The sequence below is a fragment of the Callospermophilus lateralis genome, chromosome 1 (genome assembly GCF_048772815.1).
Source record: "Callospermophilus lateralis isolate mCalLat2 chromosome 1, mCalLat2.hap1, whole genome shotgun sequence".
Taxonomy (NCBI): Eukaryota; Metazoa; Chordata; class Mammalia; order Rodentia; family Sciuridae; genus Callospermophilus; species Callospermophilus lateralis.
The window spans coordinates 171,877,464-171,893,614 of record NC_135305.1 but is presented as its reverse complement, the minus strand read 5'-3'; the positions used below and the strand labels follow the sequence as shown (position 1 = coordinate 171,893,614).

At 37.0% G+C, this 16,151-nt stretch overlaps 1 protein-coding gene across 3 annotated transcripts in view; it reads left to right on the top strand.

Annotated features, from left to right (window-relative positions):
- Positions 1–4,707, top strand: part of Ptprg (protein tyrosine phosphatase receptor type G) — a 713,787-nt gene extending 709,080 nt beyond the window's left edge. For all 3 annotated transcript variants that reach the window (XM_076870736.1, XM_076870676.1, XM_076870809.1), the window contains one exon: positions 348–4,707. In XM_076870736.1, coding sequence (XP_076726851.1) covers positions 348–494 — 147 coding nt within the window. In that variant the 3' untranslated portion in view covers positions 495–4,707. The remainder of the gene's footprint in view (positions 1–347) is intronic.
- Positions 4,708–16,151: the final 11,444 nt, after the last annotated feature.

The following is a 16,151-nucleotide window of genomic DNA, read 5'->3' as shown; positions in this document are numbered from 1 at the left end:
CTCTTTAGGTTTTGGGGGTAGTACTAAGGTTTAAGTCTAGGGACATTTTACCATAGAGCTATATCCCAGCCTTTGTGGGTTTTGGTTTATGAAAGAGGGTCTTTTTAACAAGGCTCATGCTGGCCTTGAACTTGAGATCCTCCTGCCTCAGCCTCTCAAGTAGCTGGAATTACAGGCAGGTGCCACCATGCCCAGCGTCAAGTCAGTTTTTTTTTTTCTTAGATAGCATTTTGCTATTCCTATGCCTTTTTAATATATTTTCACAATTACATTTTTCATTGGTATTTTCATCTTAGGTGAAATGACTAAGCTCTTTTGGCTCACAATGTCTTCCTCTTACTTTTCAGGAACAATACCAGTTTGTCTATAAGGCAATGCTCAGCTTGGTCAGCACTAAAGAAAATGGAAATGGTCCCATGACAGTGGACAAAAACGGTGCTGTTCTTATTGCAGATGAATCGGACCCTGCCGAGAGCATGGAGTCTCTGGTGTGACTGGAATCCTGAGAGGGCACTTAATTTGTAAACTTCTGAAGACAGAGAACTTTTTTGAGGCCTTTTTTGCCAGACTCTAGGTTATACAATAACCCAGTTACTTTTTTACACTGATAAAAGTTTTGATATTTATTTTTTGCCATTTTATGTCTTAATGGTATCCTACTGAGCATTTGCACCTCTGTTCATTTCACACAGTGAAACGCAATTTTACCTAGTTTGCACTATATGATCAGTGTTACTGCCTATAATCTAATATTAAAGCAAACCCTGATGTGACATTCCATGACAACATGCAACTTTTTAGTTCAGTACAATGAGGGTCTTTGTTGTGACAGTGAACCTTGATTTTGTCATTGTTGCTAACGCAGTCATTCTACTAGCAGGCAATGCTGTACTTCTCCCGGTCCTCCCCTCCTGTTCTTCAGGCACTGTTCAATGCTGAATGCCTTCTGTATTTTAGTGGAGTGGATGAACATTGTTTTCTTTTCTAGAACTGCAGGCTATTGGGAGCTACTAAGAAGGTCTGTCAACATTATGGCCTTGAAATTGTTCCATTTTTAATGGTTAAGAGAGCCATTAAGAAATGAGAAGGCTTAAGAGTTGCCTCTTGTGAACATCTCTTATTAGTTTTAAAGTTATATTCACAGCTTACCAAAATGTGTCAAAATAAAGGATAACTCTGTATTACAGCTTTCCTAGTAGCTATGTGGACAGTGTGTGTTCTTTCCTTTTTGACTCTTGGAAATAGCTACACCCATCTTTTACTGTAGCGAAATGGTAATGTTCTCCACAACTCAGTTATGAGAACCTTAAGTTAATCCCTACTAATGTAATGCTTCTTGGTTTATAATACCATACCTCACAGTAGGTAGGAGAATGAGAATTAGTGCAAGTATGTGATTTTTGAAACTAGTTCTCTAAAAATCCCCCCTACTCATATAGCATTGTAATAAGAACTACCTATACAGTTAACATTCTTTCCTTTTTTTTTTTGCCAAATATTTCATAATAAATCCCTTAAGTACATAAATTCTTCTATGGAAGGTTAATACCATATTAGCCAGTGTCTTGGGGACTATTTAATTTTCCACACCTAAATAAATCTTATTGGGAATAAGACAATTAGAATCTTGAACAAAAGGTGATGTCTACATTTTCAAGTCATTTTAAAAGAAGGAGACCGCTTTGAATGCTTTTGTGTGGTTTAGTCTCAAGAACACACACACTTCAGTAAAAGATGCTGATAAACCATTAGAGAGCCCAAGTAAGTTATCTGTCCACACTACATAACGGGAAAATTAGGAACGTTATTAAGAAATTTAGTCAGAAAAATAAGCTACTTGTTGAAATCTTTTCTTCTATTGCATGTTTGCTTTTGAGCCACAGCTTCTATCAAACTTGAAATCATCATCAGAACCGGGCCTATTAAAAACAGCTTGGCTTATTTTTAGTGCCAATAAACTTGGACAGAAAGACCACAATGACTGCTATCATATTTTTCAGGGTGGGCATTAAAACATAAATGATGTTTAGCACTGAGGTTCTACTCACCTTGAGTTGGCCTACATGGAGTTTGTCATAGTTGCTAAGAAGAGAGGGTCTCGGAGCCAAGTCCAAGGGTTTCAATACATAGGCCAGGACAACAGAGTTTTCATGAACTACCTAATTATCAGGGTTAATCTTATCTTCTCATCACACAGATTCAACCACAAAGAGTAGTCTACTTTTGAAGAACCGTATAGGCTATCTTGAGTAAAAGTGTTCCAGTGAACAAAGTTTGCTAAATCATGTGTACTAGAAGACATAGGCACTTTCACAGCCCTCTGCTCCCACCAGAGGTGACTCTACCTGACACAAGGAACACTTGAACATAGGAACCCTACAACCTCCTGGAGGCTGAAGGGACTTAGGAGAGGAAAAGTTTCAGATCATGGCAAGAACTAGAGATTTTTAGTGGGGTATTTTAGTTGTGCAGGGCATTGATATGAGCTAATGTTTTTCAGTAGATAGTGCAGTGACTTTGACATTCAGAAATAACATTTGAATTGGAATTCATGGTCTCTCAGTAATTTTTCTTAATAAACACTGGTTAGGAGGCAAATAGCACAGAAGGGAATACTTGCTATTTATAGAGAGCTCAGTGCATTGAAATGCATACCCCCCAACATAGTTCTGTGACTCTTACATGCACATCAGATTAATGATAAAACAGCTAGTGAACAGGACAGAAACATGATAAAAATGGTTTAGAAGTTCTCTATGGGCAACCTGTGTCTCTACAGCAGACATGAACCAAAGTCTGTAGACCTGAACTCACTGAACTGTGAGCAATACCTATTTGCCCATTTTGCCAAAGTGGTCCAGACACTACAAGGAGTCCAGTTATCTTTAGTCCCTCACCCTTCACCAGAGTGTGTCCTCAACTGTTAGTCATTCCTCACTGGCAAAAAAATAAACTTAGATCTTTTCTGGAGGCACAGAGTTCCAAAGACGGTGTCTGAACACATTGCTTAAGGACATAACAAGGTTTTTACGACTTGTCTCAAGGGGAAAGGAAATAGTTCTTGGAAGTCAGTGTGTGCTATTTTAAGAAAGTAAGCTGTGTGTTTGATTTCAGCACCAGGTAAACAGAATGCACACATCGTACCAAACTGAATGACTATAATCAGACCAGGTAGCTGTGCTGGACATCCAAGACATCTCATTGCCACCAGGAGACCATTCTTGTACCTGATAGCCACAATACCAATCTTTTACACTAAAAAAAAAAAAGTTAATGTCTGAATTTCAAAACAATTTGAGAGTAGCTCACTGGTTCTCCTAATTTTTTATGGCTTGGAGTCCATTTCAAATAAGAGTTCAGCAAGGGCAGAGAAGGGTTCTGATGTTCACGGTCTGGCTGCTTGAGTGTTTAGCACAGAGTGACACTGAAATCCATAAATAACTTTAATTATTATTTAATGACAGCACAACTGCCTTGTTACCACTTTTTCCTTAAATGCATTTATACTATATTTAAAATTAAAATATAGATACCAATTTACCAAAGATACATATTACTAATTCTAAGCAAAAAAAAAAAGGGGGGGGACCCAATCTCATCCTAATTTAAGAGAAAATAATCAAAATGTAGTTGTCTTAAGGATTTAGCAGTTATACTGGAAAATGCATTTTCAACTCCTGTGTTCCAAAATTTCTGTTCATGTGGTGCCAGTGAATTTTTATATGAAGGGGAAAAAATGCCTGCTTTTTTTTTCCCCCAGCAGCTGTAATTTCACTTTACCCTTTGCGCTTTCTCCCTTAGTTGCCATTTAACATACAATATTGGCTTTCCTTATCTCTAGAAAGAAGGCATGCTAAAAATAGGAAGGAATTGTAATAATGGTATTTGGCCTCTACTTTTTGTCTTAGCTGTTAAACTGTTTTTAGTATTTTTGTTAAAAATTTGCAAAGGGAAGCATTTTCTACAGAGGATAATTAATTTCAAGAAAAATATCTTGAGTTTTAAGAAATAAACATCTCCAAAAAAGGAGACAGTCAATTTTATAAAATGTCGCAACTCTCCAACATTTGGGGTAGTGACTCCTTTTTTTGTTAGGACATTTGAAACTAGCAAGCAGCCATTGTTTCTAAAGAATCCACCCTTCATGTCGAATCATGTTTCTTTCACTTCATTTTGAAATAGCTAAAACCATTAAAACTGTAAATATTTTGTTGCTTGGGTAAGCATCTTCTGGAAACTTTGTATCTATGGTATATAATCATAGAATTTTATATTTTCATATAAAGCTAATTTTTTTCTAGTTTCAACTTCGTCGTAGTTTTTCTTTCTTTCTTTTTCTTTCTGTGGTGGATATGTGAATTCAACTTTCTGTGTATTGAAGTAGCAAGAACCATCTCTGCATTCCAAAAGAATCCAACGTGTTATTTCTTTGAGGCAGTGATTGTGAAAGTTGGGCTTTCTTTTTAATTCCATTGAACATTTGTGCAATAGGAATTAGACATAATTAGTCACTGAATATATTTGTTGCATTGACCCATTTGGAAAAGTGATTTTTTTTTTTAATTTGTTCTGGGGGGAGGGGTTTTGTAACCTGAAATTTTTCCCTTTTTTCTTCTGTTTAAAACTATATCAAATCATTCTATTATAGTGTTATTTAATATGTAAATTGTATTGCTATACATAAAATAAAGTATGGTTTTTGATGTATTCATTAGTGCTGAGCATTTCTGTGAAAATGTCTACACTCGATAAAATCAGCTTTCTAGATTTCCTTAACAGCACGTTAATACCCAGTAACCCTCTGTCTTATTTTTCATGGCAATGAAGTGAACATTAGTAGTCACTGTTACACAGGCAGCAAACCAAAAGGAAGTGGCTTTGCCGAGTTGATTTATCCATTTTCTTCCTCCTTTAAAAAGTAAACACATGTGCTGGACATGGTAGTGCATGCCTGGAATTCAGTGACCTGGGAGGCTGGGATGGCAGGATCACAAATTCAAGCCCAGCCTGGGCAACTTAGCAAGACCCTGTCTCAAAAAGGGCTGGGGATGTGGCTCAGTGGTAGAATACCCCTGGGATCAATCCAAGGAAGTAAGGAGGAAAGGAGGGAGGGAAGGAGGGAACTGACAAAGATTTACCTGCATATTAATCAAACTTCTTCTGTTTCATGGCTCTCCTACTGAGAACAGAATTACTACTCTCTCCAGCGTATTAACTACATCTGCCACAATTTCTCTCTCTGAACACTTACTATCTAGGATAAGGGATATGTCCTGGCAAAACTTTTGGAGGATCTATGAAATATATGTAGGATAAATATAATTGCTTCTACTTCTAGGGAATTCTGACATTTCCAAACAGGGATACACAAGTCCTATGGGCTACCATTCTGTCTTCTAGTGATTCCACATCCAGTGCTCAACTCTTTCTAATAAGGACCTACTTTTTCTTTCCATATAAGAGCTGGTATTTAATTCTCCCCAAGTTACTGAGAATTTAAAAAACAGTATATTAATCCCATCCAGGAATATATGGAAGAACAATTCCCCAAAACAGAAAGATCTCTCAGGTGACACGACCCTAGTCTCCCTCACACTATACCCATAGGGACTCAACACTGTTATCAGAGCATATGTATACCAACGGTCACAAATTGGATAGTCTGTAGATCCTGGTTGTTCTATGAATCACACTTGATTTTGCCCTGTGGTTTTCTTTTAAATTCATATTAGTTGCTAACATTTAAAAAATGAAAACCTTTACATTCAAATTCCAAGCTCCTTTCAAACAGTTCTCCCTTTGTGGTTAGGTAGGGACTCTCCAGATCACATCTCTCCCTGTCACCTTATGTCTGGCCATCCTCCATCACAAAATCTGATTGTAATTTGCCAATAGCCAACTTGTGGTTCCCATCTTCTAAGTTCTTTTATTTGATATTCCCAACATAGGTAGGTGAAAATATGAAAAAAGAAGTACATCACACTTTGTACCGGCATGAGCAAACAAGTAAAACTAATAACTATAGACACTCCTATTATACACGGTGATCACCAATGACTGCTCATAGGATCCAGGGAAAATAAAGGGATCATCTTCCATCTCTGGCCAGTAAACTGACCACCAAGGGCAGCAGAGGTGTTTATATTGGTCTTGCATCGTTAAAGTTCCAATAGAACAAAGCAAAGGGTTTCCTACGTTCCTAACTCACTGAGTCCACCCAAAAATGATGTCATTTAACAGCAGTTACAACTGTTCAAAATTAAATCCCTTTTCTAATTACATCGTTTTTACTATACTGCATATAACCCTAGATGAGGAAGCTCCACTTCCACTACTAAGAACAGGCAAAGAAATAAGAGTACAAAAGCACTGCCCCAAAACTCCAGTTTTTAAACAGCTAATTGTGGAATTTAGGAAACGTCCTAGGATTTAGGAATAACTCATGCCTGGATTCAGAGACTGGCTTCGTATTTTCACCTACCTATGTTGGGAATATCAAATAAAACAACTTAGAAGATGGGAACCACGAGTTGGCTATTGGCAAATTACAATCAGACTGTGATTATGAAGTGAAATTTGGCAAGGAAAATCACAAGAGCTCATCTGACTAACGATTTTCTGTTAAAAAAGTTCATCTGACTAACAATTTTCTTGCTCAAAAATTGTAAAAGAAGAAATTAATATAACTTATGTGTTGTAATTTGAAATCATTTGACTTGTTGCTGCTACAGGCCTATACACTAACTATTTTCCCTTCCCCACATCCTACATCATCTGCAAGGTGTAAAGCCAGGTTTTGTGGTAATATCCAACAGACCTTGCAAAGCTTTAGAACATTCTAAAACAGACATCTTTAACATTATGTTAGAAACCATTCCACGAACATCCCGTAAGTCATTTCATAACTATACTACTCAATTTACATTCTTGTTTGCGGATATCTTTCAAGTCAGACATGGCAAAAATAATTTAGTCTTAAAATGAGTTTTCAATTTATTCAGAAATATTTATTTGGCTCTAGGTTTTTAGAGAAAGAGTAAAAAAAAAAAGAAGTACATCACACTTTGTACCAGCATGAGCAAACCAGTAAAACTAGTAACTACAGACATTCGTATTATACACTGCTATCACAAAATTCTATTCATTCTATATTAAACTAGGTATTTGAACTTAGAAAGCACCTATCCATAGGGGGAAAATGGCTCAAGAGTAAGGACCATGGGATCAAAACAGCCAAGGTTCCAGTTAATTCTGCCACTTACTGACTGACAATAACTTGGTCATGTTACTTCACCTACGTGCCATTTTCCTCTTCTGTGAAATATAGAAACTCGAACTGTTAAGTAAAGGATACATGCAAAGACCCTGAGACAGCAAGTACTCAATATCAGTCATTAGTATCTTATAATCCTGTTTTATTTAATTGCTTAGCAGACCCATGGTCAATCATGAAACAAAAAGTCAACTAGTGGCTTGCCCATTTAAATAGTAATATTGTCCTTGGCACACACCTGTAATCCAGAACTCAGAAGCCTGAGGCAAGAGGACTGCAAGTTCAAGATCAGCCTCAGCAACTTAGCAAGACTCTATCTAAAAAATTAAAAAGAACTGGGTTCTTTATTATTATTTATAGTTTAATGGAAAGCACCCTGGGTTTAATCCTCAGTACCATAAGTAAATAAGAAATAAGTCTACCACTAAGAAATTTCCACAGTGAGGAGGCTCACCAAATGACATCATATCCAAGGGAGGCAGATGGAGATAAAGATGGACAGTGGAAATAACTCCTATATCCTAGTATTCAGAAACAAAAGTGAGGGCAGAAATAGGAAATGGACAAAAATGCATGATACTTTAAAGCCCATTTCTCTTATTAAAGTTTCAATTTTGGTACATTCCAAGGTTTATTGTGGTCGTTTTTTGTTTTTGTCTGTCTACAGTACTGCGGATTGAACCCAGGAAGTGCTCTACCACTATGCTACGTCCCCAGCCCTCTTCTTTTTTGAGACAGGGTCTCACTAAGTTGCCTAGGCTGACTTCAAACTTGGAATCTTTCTGACTCACCCTCCAGAGCAGCTGAGATTATAGGTTCGCCACTGTGCCTGGCTCCAAGAAGGAAAAGTTCCCTAATTTCAGAAAAGAGAAATAGGAGGCTACATGATTCTTGCGAATGTTAAGCCCCAACTGCAGAATGTTGCACAGTAATATGAAAACGGTGTATGCTGTTTCTATCACTGGCAGCAGAGCTCTATCTGTACCCCCAGTATCCTATAAACCAATATAAACAGTGAGATTGTCTATATGCTCAGTTGATTTGTTTTAATCTTCCACATCTCTCAGTACTTTCTACAGATCACTCTCATTATCATAACCTTCATCATCCCTCATCCTGGATGCATGGCCTGGTAAGCCACTCACTATTCTATTATGATGAACTAGCTGTAAATGAGGGCCAACTCCTGTTTTAGGAACATATTTTTAAAGTCAATAAAGTCTATCTTTTAGAGTACCTCACTAGACAAATAAGATCATCTGTTCCTATGCCAAAACTTTAATGACTCAAAGAAGAATAATGAGATATAACCAAAGTTGTGATTATTTTTCTTATAATTCCTGGTGTTTTAACAATAAATATCAAAATATATTCCAACACAACATTTTCATGACTCTTGAATCCTGACAATGTTTTAGAGTGTCTGTTTAAAAGCTAACACAGGATGGTGTTTGTAATAGGATAATAGGGTATAAACATCATTTTTTCATGGAAAGACAGACCATGATCACATGAACTTAAACAAAAATGATCAATGATATTTATCAATATACCTTTTGTTGGACAAAATTCTCATATTGCCTAAGAATATTTGAATTGAACTTTGCAACAGGACATCCCAGTAGACTACTCAGGGTTCTTCATTTTTTAAGCTTTTCCTGGGCCAACTCAAAAACCCTCTGCTAGACAGCATTTCCTACTTTTCCTCTTTTGTTTTTCTCACTTCTTAAATGCCTTATGTGGGTGTGTGCATGTGTGCACTCAGGCTGTATAGTTCCAAACCCATGGCTTTACAAAATTATCCCAGGCTTTTTTTTAAAACTATAAAGGAGTTCCTGCCTATTCTCAGAAGTATGTGGGCCTAAATATTCCCTTAAATTCTGAAAAGGACTAAGGAAAAGCAGCTGACCCCACCCCATCTCCCTCAAGAGCTCCCTTTTTACCCACTGTTCTGAAAATGTTCTGGGTTAGACTCACAGGAAACCATGTCTCTAAAGACCATGTCACTGGAGCGGGTAGACTACAGATTCAGCTGCTCTAGTCTCTTATTAAACATCCCTTACCATATTCTTCTGCTTAAAAAACCTGAACCCAAATGGATGGTGTGGTACTATCTACTGCAAAAATACTCCAAAGAAAAATGTGGACAGTTTCTATAATATATTATGGCAGCACCACTGACAACTGGGTAAGAAGTTTACCTAAGGAAGTTTCAATAAAAAACTTAGTTGGCTTTTGCCTGAAGATAGCCCTAAGATCTCATCAACCTCCCTGCATCTATAATCCACATCTGCCTCCCCCTTGTCACAGTGGAAGAAGGATCCCTGTGACTTCGGAAGCTCTTCCATCTTCCACCACTCATGGGTGGCCCATTCTTTCGTGTCCTCTCAAGAATGTCATTTGTTTAATGTCCTTTTCTCTTACTTGAGCCTTCCCTCATTTGAGCCTTCCCTCACTTGAATCAGATATATCCTTCTCTACAAATATACTCTGATTATTACTAACTTACAATACTTTCTCTTGATGCCCAGAATCCTCTGACTAATCTTATTCTAACTATTCCCCCTGATGGTAAAACTTCTTAGAAAGGGCTGGGGGTGTCTCTCCATGGCAAAGCACATGCTGAGCATGCACAAGGCCTAGGTTCAATCGTCAGCACAGCAGCAAAAATAATGACAAAACACAACTTGTAAGAGTTATCTACAGTCACAAGATCCATTCCTTTCTTCCACTGTCTCAATCTTTTCAAATCATCCCACAGTATTCTTGACTCTTAACTCCACTAGTTTGTCAGCAAAACAGCACTTTCTTTTATTTTTTTTCCCCAGTATTGAGATGAACCCAAGGCCTTCCTCATGCTAGGCAAGCACTCTACCACTGAGCTATATCCCCCATCCTTTTTATTTTATTCTGAGACAGCATCTTGTGAATTTTCCCAGGCTGGCCTTGAACTTGCAATATTCCTGCCTCTGCCTCCCAAGTAGCTGCACCTGCTGTCATGCATCACTGCTCAGCATACCACCTTCCTCTCCAAACATTCAACAAACATTTACCAACTATTATGGTAAGAGCTGGTACAGGAGACATTCCAGGTGCTAGGGATAAATTAGTCCACAAAGTAAAATCCTTGACTTCATGGAACTTAGAGCTGTTAGGTAGATAACAAACACAAAGTAAATATTTAGCAGGATGACAGTTAGTCATGAGGGATGATAAAGTGATCAGACCTGTCTACAAAGACAAATGAAGTTTGGTAGTTGGTTTCTGCGATTTTTTGGGAATGTTTCTTTAGCTCTTTGGTAAGGAACATTCTGAAAATCATCCAGGGTCTAACAAGTCCAGCTCCCTTAATTAAGTATTTCTGCTGAGAAAAAATTGCCCAGGCTTTGAAGAGATTTCTCTGTACCTCAGCATCTGCTATTTCTCAAGTCTTCATTATCAGATTCATCTCATATCTTTAACATGTGGGCACTGGCATGCCTCACATTCCCATTAAAGTAGTCCACCCCTACTTATTTCTAAAGCTTCACTTTCCCAGAATTCCTTTTTTCTTCTTCTTCTTTTTTTTTAAGTTGCCAATGGTCCTTTTTTTTTTAAATGAAATCCCTAATTTTTTTGTTGTAGATGAACATAACACCTTTGTTTATGACTTTTTTTTTTTTTTTTAATGTGGTGCTGAGGATTGAACCCAGTGCCTCACACATGCCAGGCAAGCGCTCTGCCAGTGAGCCACTACCCCAGCCCCAAAGTAACCCCTTTTTATTTTTGTATATTGATAGTCTCCCTATGAGATGGAATTCATTCCATCCAATCTCATGGAATTACATACAGGATATATGTCAATAGCTCACAAAGTCTACAACTAGCCCTAGTCTATATCATGAATTTCAGATTCACATCCAAATGAATATTTTTTAAATTTCAATTTCAAGTCATAGTTTTTAGTAAGCATCCCAAACTTAACATGACAAAAGTACAACTCAAATTTTTCTCCTAACCTTTTCCTTCTCCAGTCTCCTGACACCTAAAAAAACAGCAATAGCATCTATTCAAGTAATCAAATTAAAAACTTAGTAATCATCCTTATTTCTCTTAATTTTATGCAATTTTTAAATTTTTATTTTTATTTAAGAGATGTACAGCTCACTATTTTGCCAAGGCTAGCCTTGAACCCATGGGCTCAAGTGAGTCTCCCCCCTCAGCTTCCCAAGTAGCTTGGAATACAGGCATCCAACACTGCACCTGGCTCCTGTCACATGAGAAGAAACAATGTTTAAATGTAGGCAAAATAGTTGACCGGTTCATCAAAGATAAAAAGAGTAACAGATAAGAACATTAAAAAACTCAAAAACCTTTATCAGGTAAATGCAAAAATAATACCACAATGTCATACTTATAAGAATCAGTGAACTTGAAGGCAGGTTAATATATATAATCCAAAATGAAATTTAAATAGGAAAAGAATAACCAAAAAAGCAGTATAGAGAATCCAAGTGCTGTGGAACAGTATCTAGTGACAGAGACATATAATTGGGATCCCAGAAGGAGAGGGGGAAAAAATCAAGAAGCAGAATATCTGTGGACATAATATCTATATTTTCCAAAATTACTGGCACCAAACCACAGATCAAAGGATGTTAGAAAACACAAATCAGGGAGCCCAAAGATATCAATGGCTTCCAGCAGGATTGCAGTGAGGGCTGCCACCACTGGCTGGGTAAATGAAGCCCCCCAAATTCTGGACAACATAGGAAACTGGCTACAGAACATCTAATGCTTTGCCATGACAGGAATGATTTCCAGAGGAACTTGATCCTCAATTTGAGACTTTGCTGTGGGAACATAGCTGGCCAGGAATTTTAGTGACATGGACCTCAGCCAGGGGTGTAGCCAAGTAGACTAATGGGACTCCTGTGCTGTATTCAAATCTTCCAAAAACAGAGCCTAAAACCTGACCACCATGAGATATGCCCCAGCAGTAGCTGATATGGACTGTCACTGCCAATGGCAGCATAAGATACGCCCCTTCCCTTTCCCCACCTCAGCTCCAGTCTCTGGTCAGAGGCCTGGTTCAGCTCAAGTGCTGCCTCTGTTCTGTAAAGTTCTGCACACAGTTCTTAAGATTCTGCAGGGGTGATCATTATCCTTGTGGTAATAAATAATAAGTGATAAGTATTTGAAATAAAGACTTCAAAGAAAAAAATGCAAGAAAGAAAACACAAAGCAAGCTAGGCCTAGCAGACTCACACTGCTGAAAATCAAATACAAAGAAAAAGTCTTGAGGACCACTGTAGGGATTCATAAAAATATCACCTAGGGGCTGGGATGCGGCTCAAGTGGTAGCATGCCCACCTGTCACGCGCGAGGCACTGGGTTCGACCCTCAACACAACATAAAAATAAAATAAAGATATTGTGTCCACCTAAAAGTAAAAAATATATTTTTTTAAAATCACCTAAAAGGAAAGAAGAACTACATCAGATTTAGTATCATGACCAAATAAACCAGAGAAAAACAGAGTAACATATTTAAAGTGTTGAAAGAAAACTTGTCAAGCCAGAATTCTACATCTAATAAACAGAAAGTCACTCTTTGAAAATGATATAAATCATGTGACTGGGCAAAAAATATTTTCTACTATAAGCCATACCCTTACAGACTGCTTCTATTTTCCAAATGAAAGTCAACATTTGGTATGTATGTTTCCCAGGTAATGTGATACTCTACATGTACAATTTAATCACAGCTTTGTTAGAAGTTATTAATGTATTTGTTGATGGAAAAACTTAGGTCAGTAAATCCCTATGTAAAATTATCAAGTAAAAACTGAGTTGGAGCCATGTGCGCTGGCACACGCCTATAATCCTAGCAACTCAGGAGGATGAGGTAAAAGGATCACAAGTTCAATGCCAGCCTCAGTAACTTAGCAAGGCCCTGTCTCAAAAAATAAAAATGAGTGGAAAGCAGCTCAGTGGTTAAGCGCCCTCAGATTCAATTCCCAATACCAAAAAAAAATCAAAAAAACAAAAAAACAAAAAAAATACCTGTTATAACTGGGAAAAGGAAAAGCTACCAAATTATTAAATTACATCATACATATGCTATTAAAATAAGATCTCATCGCTTTGTTAATGAAATCCACTGGGACTATTCTGAGATTCACATCCACATTAAAGAGGTAGAAAAACAAATTTAAAAGGCAAGATTAAATCCACTATTAAGGAATAACCAGTGTATCTTTAAAACAACAGTTTGGTTGAAAGTCTGAAGAAATGAGTTTGCCTCGCTTGGGCTACTTGCAAGCCATACCAGATACAGGCAAAAGGGATACAAGCCAATGTCTTCATGGAGATATCTGACAATCATTTAGCTAACCCAAGTACAAAGTTCTTTTAATTTCCCTTAAACCAATTCACTTCATCTCATTAATCCTTCTTAGACATTGATCAGTTCTGTCTGAAAATGTCAATTCTTGTCTTTAAAAATATCATCATCTCCCCCTTTACTACTTCCATTTATCCCATCTTCTATCTCCTCTCCTCTTCAGCTCACACCTTGGCTCCAGGTAGGTTCACTCTAACCACACACTGACCCAAATGCTCACTGCTTCAACTCCTACAAGCCCTCCCATCCCTCTTCTTCCTTAGAATGCCTCCCCTTTGCTCTCATGCAACATGCAGGTGATAACTTTCTCTTGGAAACAGTTTCTGACTAGTTAACATGAAAACTTTTTTTACCAGTAAGATGAACCCCTTGGTTCTTAAACTCTTGCTACGATGGCAACTTATTCCAGATCTGTTCCTCAACTGGTTAAGCAGAGGCTGTCCTGGTAAGCTAATGGTGAAAAAATGAAGACCTGAGCTATGTCTTACCTTGCAAGAGAAACAGGCACTAAGACATCAAGTGACCAATGCACACATGAAAAGCCTTGGGCAGAATGGTTTTCCTTTAACATGAGAAGTTGACAGGGACATAACCCCTTGTGTAGGAGTATGTGAAATGAGGGCTTTCAGTAACTGACAACTCTATAAAGAGAATGTATGATGACTAAATAGCGTTCATTTTCCTAAATGATGTTTTAAACACTGTGTCAAAGTGTTTCCAAAATGGAAGCATTGTTCAAGAATGTTATTGGGCTAAAAGAATCCAAACCCTAGCTTCTATGAATAAACTGAGGTCAGCCCATCCTTAAATGTTAAACCAGTCTTCCAACTAAGAAATACAACACCAGAAAGGTTAACTATCACGATCCCTTTAACATTTATTGAACATGTTTTATATGCCTATCTCTATATATATTCTAAGTCCTGTAAGAGTTAGAAACGATGAAAACACATGGTATCTATGCATAAACACACATGCACACACATGAAATAGATACAGAACTGAAAACTCAATAACAATACATGGTGTTTTATCATGGGTCCCAAGTCGACAGATATTAATAGAAATAAATGCTACAGGCATTCAGACAAAAAGCTCCAAGAAGGCCATGATACTTCAGCTGGGCATTAAAAGATAGTTAAATCTTTGGTAACAAAATAATAATAAAGGACACACTGTCGGTGTGAAAGTTAGAAAAAGCCTTGCAAAAACAAAATTTTTGTTTGAAAAAAAATTGAGATGAACTTAGAAAAATAAGTGAAGTGTATACCATGGAAGAACTTGACTATCAACCTAAAGAGTTTAGACTTAATCTGAAAGTGACAGTCACTGAAGACTGTCCCACCACTGAACCAATGTGTGGTTAGTGTGATGTAGGTACATCACCACGGTGACTCTTAAATAAAGTCTATAAAATGGACTATTTGTCTGAGTCAGTACGGTTTTCTCAATTTTCTTCCTCAAAAGCATATTTCTTCTTCCCAAAGACAGGTAACAATTTTATTCTGCAGCTTTAGGTACGACTCACTCTACTTAAAAATGTGTCCAACAGAATGATTGCAAAATTCAAATACAAATAGTACAGCTCTTTTAAATATCTTGATATATTCAAAACAGATTTAAAGATATTTTGCTGAATAAAGGAAAGGATAAGACATAAAGGGTTTTGGTTAAAAAATAATAAACATGGATGTCACGTATTTGTATTATGTAACAAAGTCATTACTTTATAAATGTATGACTTAGGGAAAGTTGTTGGGGTTTTTTGTGAGTGGAACACTCATTGGGAATATCTGCAGGGCTGGGGATAGACCTCAGTTGATAGATTGCTTGCCTCACATGCACAGGCCCCCGGTTTAATCCTCAGTACCATGGGGGGAGGGAATAAATATATTATATATATATATATATATATATATATATATATATATATATATATACACACACACACACACATACACACACACACACACTCATACCTATATATACACACACACATACATACACAACGTAAAGAGAAGCAAAGGACACCTTCTGACCTAATGGAAGTCAAATGGGGAACTAAATACAGATATTTTAATAAGTTTAAAAATTCAGTTCATCCCATCATCCCATCTAACACAGATTCTTTCATTATTAAATCTCTACTATGTATATCTGTCATAGTCAAAGAAAACCAAAACAGAATGAAAGAATAGTATTATACTTTTTCTTGAAGAGTATTAAAACAAAGGAATTTTTTCTTAATTAAAAAAAATATTAAGTAAAAAACGGTGGAATCTGTTTCATACATCTGGGGATTAAACAGTATTATTATTTTGTGCTTTAAAGAAATACAGAAATAGATTTTGTTAATTCTACATTCTGGGGAAACTCAGAGTTTAAAAGAGTTTTGAAATTAAGTTGAGATTTACTTATCAGTGACTTTTAAGAATTCGTTTTTAACTTTCCAGAACAAAAGATGAATTCTGAGTAAAAGACATGGGAAAATCAG